The sequence below is a fragment of the Semicossyphus pulcher genome, unplaced genomic scaffold (assembly GCF_022749685.1).
Source record: "Semicossyphus pulcher isolate SPU_LCO1_2020_fin unplaced genomic scaffold, fSemPul1.0.p SCAF_17, whole genome shotgun sequence".
Classification (NCBI taxonomy): Eukaryota; Metazoa; Chordata; class Actinopteri; order Labriformes; family Labridae; genus Semicossyphus; species Semicossyphus pulcher.
In genome coordinates, this window is record NW_027211681.1 from 26,985,441 (window position 1) to 26,999,283 (window position 13,843).

The window sequence follows — 13,843 nt, forward strand, 5'->3', positions numbered from 1 at the left end:
GCTATGTAGCTTGCAAGTTAGCAAGCTAACTAAGTAACATGAGTTTGTGAGTATGTTAGGATACTAAACAGTTACCAGAAGGAAGATAACAATAAAGCTTCGTCATGAGCTTGGTTAGACAAACTCCCTCTTACAGAGTTAAAAATTTCAAAAGAACATGCTAACGAGGTTCCTACTTAGCTTGCTAACACGCTAAGTAGGTGCCATTATTTTGTAAGTACGTTAGGACGGTTTAAGTGCCAAAGAAAAAATACAAAAGCGGGCCAACGGAACAAGCTGTCATCAGTTGGGTTACACTACCTTTTTTACATTTTTATCAGCTAACGGGCTAATCTCCCACAAAAGGCAAGAGAGCTAAATTGAAATGTTTTTCAGACTGCTACCTTCTGGAGAAATTCTGTTCAAAACTCTTTTTTGACATTTTTGGACATCAGTTGGTCAAAAGAAACTTTTACTCAGCCGCTTTGCTGAGATCTCGGGATAAACAAATTGCTACAACAGGACACAAACAGCTGAACGAGAGGGTTGTAAACAAAGCCAGCTGTGTTTGCACTTTAAGTTTTGACAATGAATCGATCTGATTATGCTTTTAACTTGAATTAAATGAATTGAATGTGAATAAAACCCTGCAACCCCCCTCCCCACCAACCCTCCATACCCCGTATTTTAACTTGCATCTCGAGATAATCCCAATCACCGTCCCACCCCGCCCCCTACCCTCACCTCCACCTAGAACCCCTACGACTCCCCTCACCCACTCCCAAACCCGCTCCGTCTTCCTAACCTCTTTGGTGACTCTGGTGTCTTTAAAACAGGGTTCCTACACATTTCAGATTCCTATTTATCGGCTGTTCGACAAGTTTTGTGATAGTTAGCGATGTCTCTGTAGCTTTGATTGTTGTTACAGCAACAATATACAAAATGACAATAGGCAAACAACTACTTAAGCCGGGTTCCTTGAGACGGAACAACAAGCGTTTCCTGGATTTCTCTTCACTTTAAAAAACCCTGTAAAATGTACATCATTTTAAAACTTCAGAAGCATTTCCAGCCCTGTGTAGGAACCCTGATTGAAGGTGACATTAAGCTAAGAAAATGGAAACCGATAAGCGTTGTTCCCACCAGAACAAAAACTCAACAAGGCTGTTAGGACCATATAAGTGTCGGTTCAAGGAATGGGCTCCCTAACTTCCCCCTCTCCTCCGAATCGCCCTCTATATTCTCTCTCTAGGTGGAGGAAGCTCCGTGGCTGGGCATGTTGGCCATGCTGCCAACCATGCCAGCCGCGCCAGCCATACCTGAGGGTCCTCCCAGAGTGGGAGGACTGTGCTTGGTAGGTGAGGTCATGTCGGGTCCACGCCCCTGGCCCTGGCCCTGAGCCTGGGGGGCGTGGTGGGCGTGCTGCAGAGCGTGGCGCTCCAGCAAGGTGCGGTGGGTGAAGGCCCGGTGGCACACGTTGCACTGGAAGGTGCGCTCGGCACGGTGGGTGCGCATGTGCACGTTGAGCGAGCTTTTCTGGGTGAAGCGCTTGCCGCACATGGAGCACTGGAAGGCCCTGACTCCAGTGTGCACCACCATGTGTTTGAGGAGGTAGTCGCGCAGGGAGAAGGAGCGCCAGCAGATGGAGCACTGATGAGGTTTTTGACCTGGAGAGACAAACACATTCACACACAAAGCAGGCGAGTCAGTACATCTGAGTTACGTTGTATTTTTCTTTTGTTCAGAGGAGGGAACACTTATTTAATGAAGCCTTGAAATCAACAGTAGAAATAGACTCACTGTTCCTACATGGTTATTAGTGCTTATTATGATGTTGTGTGGGAGTATTTTCAAATGCATCAATTTTCTAAATGCATTGTCAGTTTTTCTTTGTTGCCACTATGCAGCAATGTTTTTATTCATTTGTTGGTCTTATAGTCCCTCTCTTTTTTATCTCTGGTTCGGGCTCTACCTACACCTGAGAATAAATATCAGGCTTTGTAGCTGCAAGATGTTTAACTTTCTCAGCCAGTTAGTCTCTGTTTGCTGAAACTGGGCAGGAAGCTTTCTAGTTATTTCAACACTATTACAAATTACTTTTATTTGAAACACATTCAAAACACACAAATTACAGCCTACCATCTGTTTTCACCTTGTCAAGTTTGCTATCCTGCTCGCTACTGGTGCAGCCGTTGAGCTCAGCCTACTGTAACGTTGATTGTTGTGAAGGTGGCGGCTGCACTGGCGATCATGACCGCGCATGTCCGTGACGAAGCTTTAGCTAGATCTTTGCTCCAACGTCTGGGTAAAATACCGTAACAAAATAAAATACCTATGACTGCATTTTATACTGGTGTATTGTTCGCACCGGTTTAGAGGACACCGCCCTTTTTAGATGGAAAAAATGTATTAAAAGTGCGGCTTAAATGTGCCGTAAATCCACAGGGCTGCAGGGATAATTCTCTGTAGAAAAGGTTTTGATTTAGGTTGATTCATAAAAAATATATTATGAGGAGCCCTTCAAATTAAATTATAGGCAAATAAAAATAAGAAATTAACAAATAAGATGGATGATGAGGCGGCCTGTCTTACCGGAGTGGATGAACATGTGCTTGCTGTAGTTCTTCCTGGAACGTAAAGATTTTCCACAGTGCGTGCAGTCGAACGAGGTCTCAGATCCCTGGGAGGAAGGGGAGGGGCCTGCAGAGCAGGAAGAGGTGGAGGGAGGCGGAGCCGGGGTCATCGGCGCAGGGGGCGGAGCCTGCTGACTGGGCTCCGTCCCCGCCATGCTGTCAATCCCACCCATGGGCCCACCCACGTAGAAGGGAGCGGGCTGCGACTGGCTCACTGGGTACTGGAAAAGAAGCTGAGGACGAAAACAGGACGGAGATAATTAAAAACGTTTGTTTAGCTTTTTGCCGTTTTCCTTTAGTTTTTTTATTTACATCTCTTTGTGTATTGGGGGGGTGGTATCAGGTAGGGTAAGGGTTGTTTTCAGTCATGAACTATGTAGTGAGTAATTATGAAATAACTCACTACATAGTTTCTGTAGTTAAAGGTTCACAAACTATCTGCCAATGTTGCTTCCGAATGTATTTTTGTTTGTATCATTAAGTATTCATTACTGTTATAACTGTATTTTTTTATCTTTGAGTTTTTTAAACCACGTGTCTCTTGTAGAGCAAAATAGTGTTTCTCTTAATTACACTTGTTTGCAAATATATAAATAATTCTTATCTATATAATTCTTTAACTACTCTGTCATTTCGATATGATTCAAATCAAATTATCTGTCTAAATCATAAGTCACATTGTCTTTACATTGTTTATTATTGAAGGAAGGAGCCAAATCTAACTCACTTTATTCACATTAATCCCACCAAATGGTCATGTGTGTACTAAACTTCAAATGCAAACCCTCCTGTGCATCCTCATTTTCAAAGTCAACACACCTGTCAATCAAAACGTGTAGGCGGGGGTTTGAAGAAACAAAAGAGGAATCTTTGTTTCACTGTTCCGACTGTTTCTCTTTCATTGTATTGCTGCACTGCGTCAAATTCTGCTTCCTGTCCGTCCCCTCATCATCACACATGAACCGTCTTTGTGGAGGCACTCGGCTTTGGAATTTAACTGCCCGTCCTTGACTTTACCAAGAGTTTAAAAAGGGTAAAACAGTCACATGACTTTTGCATTTATTCATTCATGGTTAACTTAACTGCCAACATAAAACGTTTAGATTCATAGAAGTGTACAACATGTTTGCTGCCTCTTCACAAAGCTTCATTGTGCCGACTGCTCCACGTCTAAGTTAAAGAATTCATCATTTCATACAGGTTGTCCACTTAAACGACTGTTAGTCTAGTTTTTTGCTTTAGTGGTCTCTTGTTTCCTGTAGTTTAAGTGATAATCTCGAAGAAATGTTAAATAAATGCCTGTTTAGTCTCTATCTATCTCTGAATGAGGTAACACAATGGTGACATATAGTATTATTACAGCCTGGGTGTCTGTGGCAGTGCCCAGTTAGTGAGGCGTTTTCCATCAGCCAGCAGTGGTTGGTCTGTCAGAGAGGGTAGGCGGAGCTAAGCGGCTGCTTCTCCGCTCTCTGCAAGTGTTGTGAGTAAACAGTAATCTACTATGGCTGAACAAACATAGAAAAGATGGATGACTACAGATACAACTTCAACAAGAAGTGAAAATCCAAAGAAGAAGAAACAAACTCGACGCTCAGATGAAGCAAACAGTCTGAAAATAAGATAAAACAAAATAAATAGTGCCGTTAAAGAGAATGTGCGGTTACTTTGACAGCCCTAATTTAAATACAATAGTCAAGACTTATATTTAATTGTGTCTCTTATCCTTCATTAACACTCTTTATTTCTGAATCATAGTTGATTTGGATTATATACGTTTTGTAACAGATGCTGCGTGCGTTCCTGGTTAGTCTGCAATCAAAATAAAAAGCTGGAGCCGATCCCAGCTGTCATTGGGCGAGAGGCGGGGTTACACCTGGACAGGTTACCTGTCAATCACAGGGCTGACACACAGAGACAGACGACCTTTCACGCCTAAGGGCAAATTTAGAGTCAGCAATGAACCAACGAGCACGTCTTTGGACTGTGGGAGGACGTACCCAGAGGGAACCCACGCATGCGCGGGGAGAACATGCAGACTCCACACAGAAAGGCCCACTACGCCTGCACCGGGGTGTGATGTAGAAACCTTCTAGCTGTGAGGCATCAGTGCTAACCACTGCAGCACCGTGCAGCACAGGGTGCACTTCATTTTGAATAGAAATGTGTTAAAAGACGGGTTTGAATCAATAAACCAACCTTAAAGTTCAAGCTCGAACATTGGAAGAATTTTTGGATGTAATCTAAAGTGGGGACACGACAAATCTACATGAGATTTTCTCGTCCATGAAGGCTTACACACACAAAAAAAGAAGAGAAAAAATAAAATATTTAGTATTTTCATAATGTAGTGTGTGGAAAGGCGTGAATTATTTACACTAGTCTGCAGCGAGGATTTAGCCGAGCAGCATCCAGGCTGAGCAGAGGGCTGTGGTGTGTTAGTGTCAAGAGTGTGTTTGTTTTCCAACTGTAACACATTCTGTAGCCGTGCCTCCTTTACACTCTACAACCTGGCAGTCGAAACATTCACTGCAGCTCTAATGTAATCACGGTGGATAATATGAGACAGGGAGCACACTGACCTGGTTGTTGATGGACTGTGTGGTTGGAGGAGGAGTCAGCGGCTTGTTGACCCGTCCTCTGGGGTTGAAAGCCATTGCCTGAGGAGGCTCACTCTGGGGCCAGAAACTCTCTGAAAACACCCCCTGCTCATCATAGAAATCCTGAAAGACACACAAACACACACACTTCATGTAAGGTCTCATGTTCAGGTTCACTGACTCTACTCTGAGCAGGACTCGTACCTGCTCCATCCGTGTGGATCCTGCCTGCCTCTCTGCTTGTTGAAACATATTAGACACCTTTACCTCGCAAATGTTTGCACATGTAAAGACACAGGTCCTTTGATGTACACATATGTGCAGACCACCTCCGAGCTCAGTCTCATCAGTCTTCTGATCTAAGCTCATAACATCAATATCGGAATATTATTTTCCTAATATGCAAGGCAATAATTAAATTGACAGAACATATAATGCAGAACAAAATAATTGGAGTAATTAAGTAATGGCGTCCGTACTCTTCAGCTAAGTGCAATGTTTAAAAAGCAGCCGACTGAGTACCTTTGTATTGTGACATATCAGTTTAAAAATCATTGCACAGTCCACGTAGAAAAGATCTTTTCACAATAAGTCTGTCATATTGATAATCTGCACATTTTCCCCCTAAAGATCTCTTTACAACACAGTCTTAACCCCAAAAGTTCCTATACAAGATGCACTCCCACAGTGCAGTTACGGTACTCTCAGTGCTGTCTGGAGCACATGTAGCAGAGCATCACTGATCATTGTTAAAATGTGCAATATTGTTCAATATTATTACAAGAACTTATTTGTTTCAATAAACAGCCTCATGGTTATATCGGTGCAAAACTTGGTGCAGCTGTCATACAGGTGATCTGTAAATTTTTCAGCAGCACTGGTCTCAAAAGTCCCATTCCTGTCCGTTTCTAGCTTTTCCAACCTATATTTGATTCCATGGATGCGAGACTGCAGATTACATTACTCTTAGCGCTGTCTGCAGCACATGTAGCAGAGCATCAGGGCTGATCAGACAGTGATGTGTGCTTAAAGTCGAGCTGACACGGCATTTCAAGAGTATCTAGCTTCCGTATCGTGACGTGTTTCCGAGTGAAACAGGACGTGCAGGCGGGACATATCATTAGAGGGATTTGATTTGATCGTTGAGAAGTGGGCGTAGACAGACGTTGTCCACAGCGCAGTAGCTAGCTAACTGACCGAGCGTTCTTGGTGCTCTGCGGCTAAATGTTGCAGATTGATTGGTTGAAAGTGGTTGGTGCTAACTTACGTAAGCACGCGTGAAATTTAGTTTTACCGGAAGAAAAAATGATCGGATTTTGATATAAGAACACGAAGAAATGGATTTTCTGAATTTTTTTGGCCTATATTGTCAAATACACAATATTACCGGGGATGTGATCTAAAAGGATTAAAAGGACATTTTTCATTTCACCTCGACTTTAAAGTTGTAAAATATTCTTAAATCAACTTATTTGTTTAAATCAGCAGCCTTATGATTAACTTTGCATGGTGTTATAGAAATCAAATGGTGCACAATCCACATAGAAAAGGTTTATTATAATTCCAGCTCATAACTTGACTATATCGGCTCCCACACAGGTATTAATAATCAAGTACATTTTCAATCTCTTTGAATTTTTTCACCTCTAAAATTGGCGTTGTCCAACAAAATCCCATATCTGTCAGACTCTTTCACAAGCTGGATTTTAATCCTAGAAGTGCCTACGCATGCAAGAGTGCAGACGAGAGTTTAGCTGCTCTGTCTGCAGCACATGTGGCAAGGCTACGAAGCTGAGCAGACAGTGATCCGCACTAGAAGTGGTTAAAAATGCACAATATTGTTAAATATTCTGAGAACCTTTGGCTATATCGGTGCAATAATTGATGCACAATCCATGTAGAAACGGTCTGTTATAATTCCAGCTCATAACTTTTCTATATCGGCTCCCACACACGAAGGTAATCTGAACATTTTTCAGCCTCGGTCTCAAAAATCTCATATCGGTCTCGAGCTTTTACAACATATATTTTGCATTAGGGATGCAAACTGCAGGCTAACTCGCACAGAGCTGTTTTAGCACTGTCTGCCACACATGTAGCAGGTGATTACAGCTGAACAGAAAAACTGGGATTGGTTGATATAATAAAAATAATGTCAACTATTCTTTAATTAAGTTTTTGTTTAAGAAAGTAGAAGTCTGAGTATGATTGCGTCATCTTATCAGAGCACAATCAACAGAGGAAGCGTCTATTTCTATGCCAGCCTAAAAATTGAATATATAAGCCACTACGACGTATCGGCCACATCAGTCTGGCGCTGGCATTTGCACCCTATTTTCTCAACCCAAATAATGCTTATACATACAGCCGCGCAGCCGTGGGAAGATGAACCTGCACAGTGCGGTTGGACCAGTCGAGCTACATTGCTGTCAAAACAGCGGTGCGTTTAACTGTGCGGTTGGACGTATGGCTGCAGAGATAATCTGAGGAGAAATACCAGCATGGGTGGAGCGTGTCTAACGTACGCAGGATCAAAACTACCACATTAAAACCCAACATGGACTTTTGCACTAAAACAGCTAAATGTTTCACCATCTTGTATATTTTCTGGAATTTCTGGCAAAAGTACCTAAAAAACAACGCACTGATATCATTTTTAGACCCGGAAATAAGCTTTTTTATACAAAGAATTTTATCTTCTTTATGATCAGGAGCCTAATTTATCTAATTATCCACAAGCAAGCAGCAATTTGCAACATGAAATAGCTTCCCCTCTCTTTACGTTCTCAATCATGAACCCAAAACAAACAGTGAACTTGTAAACCCGTGCACGAGTCTGCAGAGCCTTTTATCACATGCAAACAAAACCCTGGCATGTCTTCCAACGGGCTGCTGCGACGCTCATGTGAAAGACGCAGACAGAGGAGTCATATTTACTTTGTTGGCAGACTTGCTAATTAGACTTAAATACTGAGAGACAGCAATCATAATCAGTGGAGAACTTGCTAGCACGACTTTCAGCCAAGTGACCTTCTTCAGTCACGTGGCCCTCGTCTCGCACATCGTAGCTTGATCTTGATAACCTCCTTAACTGATGCTGCTGTACGGGCTTATTTCCCGTTTCTCTTGCCGAGAGCAGGCTCTTTTGCACATTATGAGGACAGCTGAGATAGCAGAAGAAGAGTTTTGTGACAACTGTTTCTTACATTTTTGGTCAAACTGAACGCATGTTATGAGATCCAGTCACAGCGAGAGCCAGACCACATCCAGAGAACACAGTTAAAGACATTTAGGTGTAGAAGAATTAAGTGTAGAAAAAAGCTATCTCAAAGTCGTGTCTGGTAACTTAATTATTATTATTATATAATTATTTTCAGCATTAAAGACGTACACTAAAAAGCTGTATATAACTTCAATTCAATTGTTGGCAAAAATTGGTGACAAAATTAGCTGCCAACAAATTTTATTGTCCATAATTAGTTGGTTACGTCATCGCACATTTTTCATGCTGAGCCATAACGCATGTGTTGATTATCTTTTGCGTTTCATTCGTTTTATAGCTTAATTATCATTTCCAGGTAATGGCCGCTTGGGCGGGGTTTGTCTTTATATTATCTGCTCAGCTGGGTGGTGGGAAGTGGAACAAAGAGGGTTAGTGGACCAGTATTTTCTGTTGCCCGTCATCGTCGTAGTGATAGCTTGGTTATCGTGGTTTTCAAGTTATTTTTGCCTTTTGTTTCAGTATTTTTGGCTGACTGCCGGGGTCAGCCTTACACACGGGTCTGTATGTGACTGACTGAGAGAGTGAGTGACGGGGCAGAGAGAGTCACAACATCGCAATGGTGGATCATGGAGCATACTGGACCTCCACTGACGCGACTCTCTGTCTGTACGGCTCTGGATACTTTGTTCAGGGAGTAGGCGGGGCTGCTCCTCACCTAAGTACGCAGCACGCACCTGCATTCAAACACTCATGAGGACAGTCCTTGTAACACATTGCCCACTAAAGGGCACATTGACCTGATGCGGTCAGCCACACACGAGGTTTTGACCTAGCCTTGTTGACAGTGTTTTGTTTAATAAAAAGGTGAAAATTGATTTGGACTTTCTTTTGGAACGATACGCGTCACAGCCCACTCTTACGCACTGCATTTTTAACACCTTAGTCGCTACACTGTGCGCCGACATAACATCGTTTTCCAGAGCCGAGTTGCTGAGGGGTGAGCCCTCTCACATCCTGACTATCTCTGCAGAGAGTTGTTCATGCAAAACAGCGACAGGGAAGCGACAGGTGAACACAACAGAGCAAAATGGTGGCAACCGATGCAACACCGCCGCGTCCTTAAACTTGTAAAGTCTGGGAGCATTTCAGCCTCAACGCTGCAAAGAAAAGGATCACCTGCAGGATCTGTAAAGAGGACATTGATCGCACGAGCATTTGAAGAGAAGGCACGTTGGAGTTGTGTTCTCGATGTATTTTTTATATGAGCACTTTGTCTGCCGTTGGTTTTAAACGGACAGAAACTTGATGTTGGATTTATTTCTCTTCTGTGTCAGTCGGAGCCGAATCAGCAGCAAAGTTTATTAAAGACATATTTTTGAATGAAGAGCTCATAGTTATTCTCTTTATTGTTAGTTAGCACATGTTTAAAAAAACTACAACTACATTTAAAGCTGAGAGCTCAATAAGAGACATTAAGTCATCTGATTGGTCGTTTCAATAATCGATGACTAGTCTTTAATCAGAATAGTCATTAGTTGAAGACGTAATAGAAACAATCTTAGAAATTAGAAGAACTAAATAAAGATAAAATTGCAACAAAATAAATGTTTGTCACAATTGATCTTAAAGAAATGAAGATCAAATAGTGCAATGCTCAATAAGAATTTAGTTTTAAAATAGTCTTCTGCATGCTTCGCAGCGTGTCATGTGATCCAGAGAGCAAAACAGAAAAACTCCTCAAAGACAGAAGATTTGATTATTCTGAGCAGTGTTAGCCAAACTGACGATCACATGCTTCGCTCGTCATAAAAAAAAAAGAACACAGCCCCCTGACCTTCTAAATTGAGCAGATTAATCCATTTTCAATCTGACTTTCTCTGCAGCACTTTGGAGCAACATACTGACAGGCAGAGCTGAATCCTTTTGACTGTGTGGCAGATGTTCCTTGTGCAGTCTGCAGGGTACAGCAGGCTGCGGCAGAAATCCGCTCCTCCGTGTTCTTCCTTCACTTACTTCAAGACTTGTGACAGAAATGCTGAGAATAAATTTAACATAACAGCGTAATTCTTTAAGATTCCTTCGGAGGCAAATGTAACCGAAAAATAACCTCCGAACCACCTAAACGTGCAAGATGTTTCATGCTCTGAATGCTCCTTCTGCCAGCAGGGTGTGATTAACTATTAAAATGTCCAGGGAAAATGAGCTTTACATCTCTTATATGGTTTAAAATATTACCAACTTGGTATTTTTAGTAGTTGGTCTTCTTCACTGGCCTCCAAATCTGCAGCTCTGAGTTAAACCCACCTGCCCAAAGCCTGCCATGGATCCCTGGGAGCCCTGCTGCTCTCCGTCTCGTCTCCCGTCCTCCAAGGCATAGACGGTCCCATCTGGGTCCTGAACGCCTTCATCTTTCACCACCACCCCCTCTCCTCCCAGCACCTACAGAGGAAAAAAAGGTCATTTTCAGGTTTTAAGAGTGAAGAAATCATATTTCCAACATTATCATGAGCTAAAAGGCAGCAGATTGTCTATAAGAACAGCAGCACAGTGACCCAGCTACCTTTCAAGCAGGTACTAATAAGTTTAATGACCTACAGTGAACATGCAGAAGTCCATATGACATCAACAAGGCAATTACTGCTGAAGTTAACACGAGAGCTTCTCCTCAATTGTGCAAAGTGCAGAAACATCTCAGCGATATACGCCAATGCAGTGCGAGAAGAGGGAAAAGCAGAAAAGGAAAGAAAAGAAAACCGTTGCAGCTCTGCATGCCTGAAAGCTGTAACCATGGCAACACTTCCCCTCATCCCTCTACCTGGAGTCTGAGCGGCTGCCTCTGCTTGCGGCTGTGGCTCGCCCCCCTGTCTCTGTCTCCGTCTCTTCCCCGCTCTCTCCCGTCCAGGTCCTCCTCCTCGCTGTAGCGGTCCATCCCCACCAGGTCATCAGAGAGGTCGGTTGTGTTGCCGCGGAGGCTGTCCCTGCCGATGCTGTCAACGCTGCCCACACCGGAGCTGCAGCCCGCTGAGAGGTTCCCTGTGCTACTAGTGCTGGCTCCGTTGGCCGTCTGTGCCAACAGGTCTCGAAGCTTGTACCTGACGTCCTGAGTGCAGCTGGGGCTCTGCTTCATGAGGATTGTGCCGGCCCCGGGGCCCATACCGTCTCCGCCACACATGGAGCCCATGTTTCCCAACTCCATCAGACTCACGGTGTTAGCCTGCTCCATTGGGCCGGCTTCACTGACGTTAACACCTGCACCCCCCATCCCCCCGCCCATGTTACTCGCCCCACATTCAGCCATGAAGTTGGAGAAGTTTGCATAACCTCCACCCCCACCTGCGGCACTAACAGAACAGCTCCCACTCCCCCCTCTCTCCGCCCCTTTCCCCCCACCGCGCTCTTCTTGTTTAGGGAGAACTCCTCCGAGCATCGCCCCTCCTGCAGCCGCTGCTGCCGCTGCTGCAGCCGCACCTGCCGCCGCCTTCCTCTGAGAGATGATTTGGGTGCACTCGTCGATGACTGTCTTGATCTGCAGGATACTGGCAGCAGTGAGGATGCAGAGGGCCTGTGACTGCAGCACCACAAGCGAGCCACTGTACATGAAATCCACAAGCTGCTTCACGGTTTCAGCGGGCACCAGCGGCGGCACGGAGATCTCAGAGTGACCCAGCAGAAGCTTGTCCTGGAAGAAGGGGCTACCAGCAGCCAGGACGCAGGCGTGGGCGCGTAGTGAAGCATCATGTATCCGCACGGTCACGTCACAGAAGAGGCCCTCACGCCGCTGGGTGCGCAGAGCCTCCAGCACCGACTGACTGGAGTTGTGCAGGTGGATGTAGTGCACGGTCTCTGTGCCAGGCGGCATGGGGGGAGGAGGCGAGTCGCTGGGGATGGGGTGGGAGTGGGGATGGGGGAGGGGGGGTAGGTGTCTGGGGTTTTGCGTCAGCTTGAGGGATAAGGAGGACAGGGAGGGAAACGGGTACAGTGCATGGGCCACGGTGGGTCCGTGCCCCCTCAAACAGTCATGAGTCTGCTGGAAGCTTTCAAACTGCGGCACTGCTGAGGTTCAAGTGTGTGAGGAGCTCCCTTTGTTGTCCTGAGAGGGAGGGACGTCCAGTCTCACTGTCTCTGTTAAGAACCTGTTGAAATAAATCAAAATGAACTGATTAAACAGTAAGCAGTTGTATTTAATGCTTAAGTAATTGCTGAATAAAGAAGTACATTAACTGTAAAAATATTCATGACAGACATTTCCTGATTTCAGCCTCTCAAATGTTAAAATGTCCTATTTTTCATTGCTTTGAATGTAAATTGAACATCTTTGGGTCGTTGGCTGCTGGTGAAGCACTGAGGAACTGTGATGGGCATTTTCCCCATTTTCCGACATTTTGTTGTCATACACGAATTAATTAACCGAAAAAACAATACAAAATATTATCGTCTAAAGCGTAAACTATTTAGTTTCACGGCTTATTTACCATTTTCTACACAGATTTGTTTCATTTTCGAGCCAAGACATACAGCTGTGGCTGAAGGTGACACAGGTGACAACTAAGAAGCTCCTAATTAATCATCAAAGACGCCGCGTGTATCATCTGGAACACCTGTTTTGGACAAGTGACAGCACGTGCCGTGCGCGAGTCCAATAGCTCCTCGGGTCAGTTTATTTGGCTATTCTGCACAGTGGGTGGCCGGTAACGCAAAACCAAAGATAATTTTATTGTTAGCTTTGCCAAACAGACGCCCGGAGAGTGAGGTCGTGTTAGCTTCAAAATGAAAAGCACCTCGTTAGCTGAATGTAACTGACAGTTGCGGTAAATATGTTACTGACCAGCCGACGTTAGCTCCAGCGACATGCGAACAGGTTAACGGGGACAAGCTAACGTTAGCTAGCGTTAGCTGTTGACATTAGCCTCTCAACTCCCTCACGGAAATCTGCACGAAATGTCCACATTTATCCACGCAAACGTGAGCATCAACATCGAGTAAACATGGGCGTCTATTGTTAAATATCGAATGGGAACTGGCGACGTGCCTAGCATAACACAAAAGCAACTATGGAAGCTCGCCCCCACGCTCCAATACAAGGCTAACCTAGCTAGATTACTAGCTAGCTAACGCAAATTCCCTGAGACAGAACTAGTAAAGTTAGCATGTCAGCTAACGGGCTACAAGCCGTCTTTCTGTACACAACGTACAGAACGTGACATCCACGTAGTTGTCCGTTAATGTCATTGCATGTCGTTAAATCGTGACTACATACCTGCGATGTGCAGTGACAGTCCAGCGCTTATAATTTTCAGGCAGATGGATGCAGCAGGAAGCCCTCAGTAATATCGCACCCAACCCGGTGAGAGCTGGAAACAAACACACAGTCAGACAAACACACACTCACACACTCACACATACATGCAGGG

The 13,843-nt window shown here is 44.3% G+C and overlaps 1 protein-coding gene across 1 annotated transcript; it reads right to left on the reverse strand.

Moving 5' to 3' along the window:
- Positions 1-759: 759 nt before the first annotated feature.
- On the reverse strand, positions 760-13,843 carry zbtb45 (zinc finger and BTB domain containing 45). Its single transcript, XM_069666429.1, has 6 exons — positions 13,690-13,843; positions 11,248-12,565; positions 10,737-10,871; positions 5,192-5,332; positions 2,572-2,845; positions 760-1,646 (listed from the first exon to the last, which is right to left on the reverse strand). Exons 2-6 carry the CDS (start codon positions 12,289-12,291, stop codon positions 1,228-1,230), a joined length of 2,013 nt encoding a protein of 670 aa, XP_069522530.1. The 5' UTR covers positions 12,292-12,565; positions 13,690-13,843; the 3' UTR covers positions 760-1,227.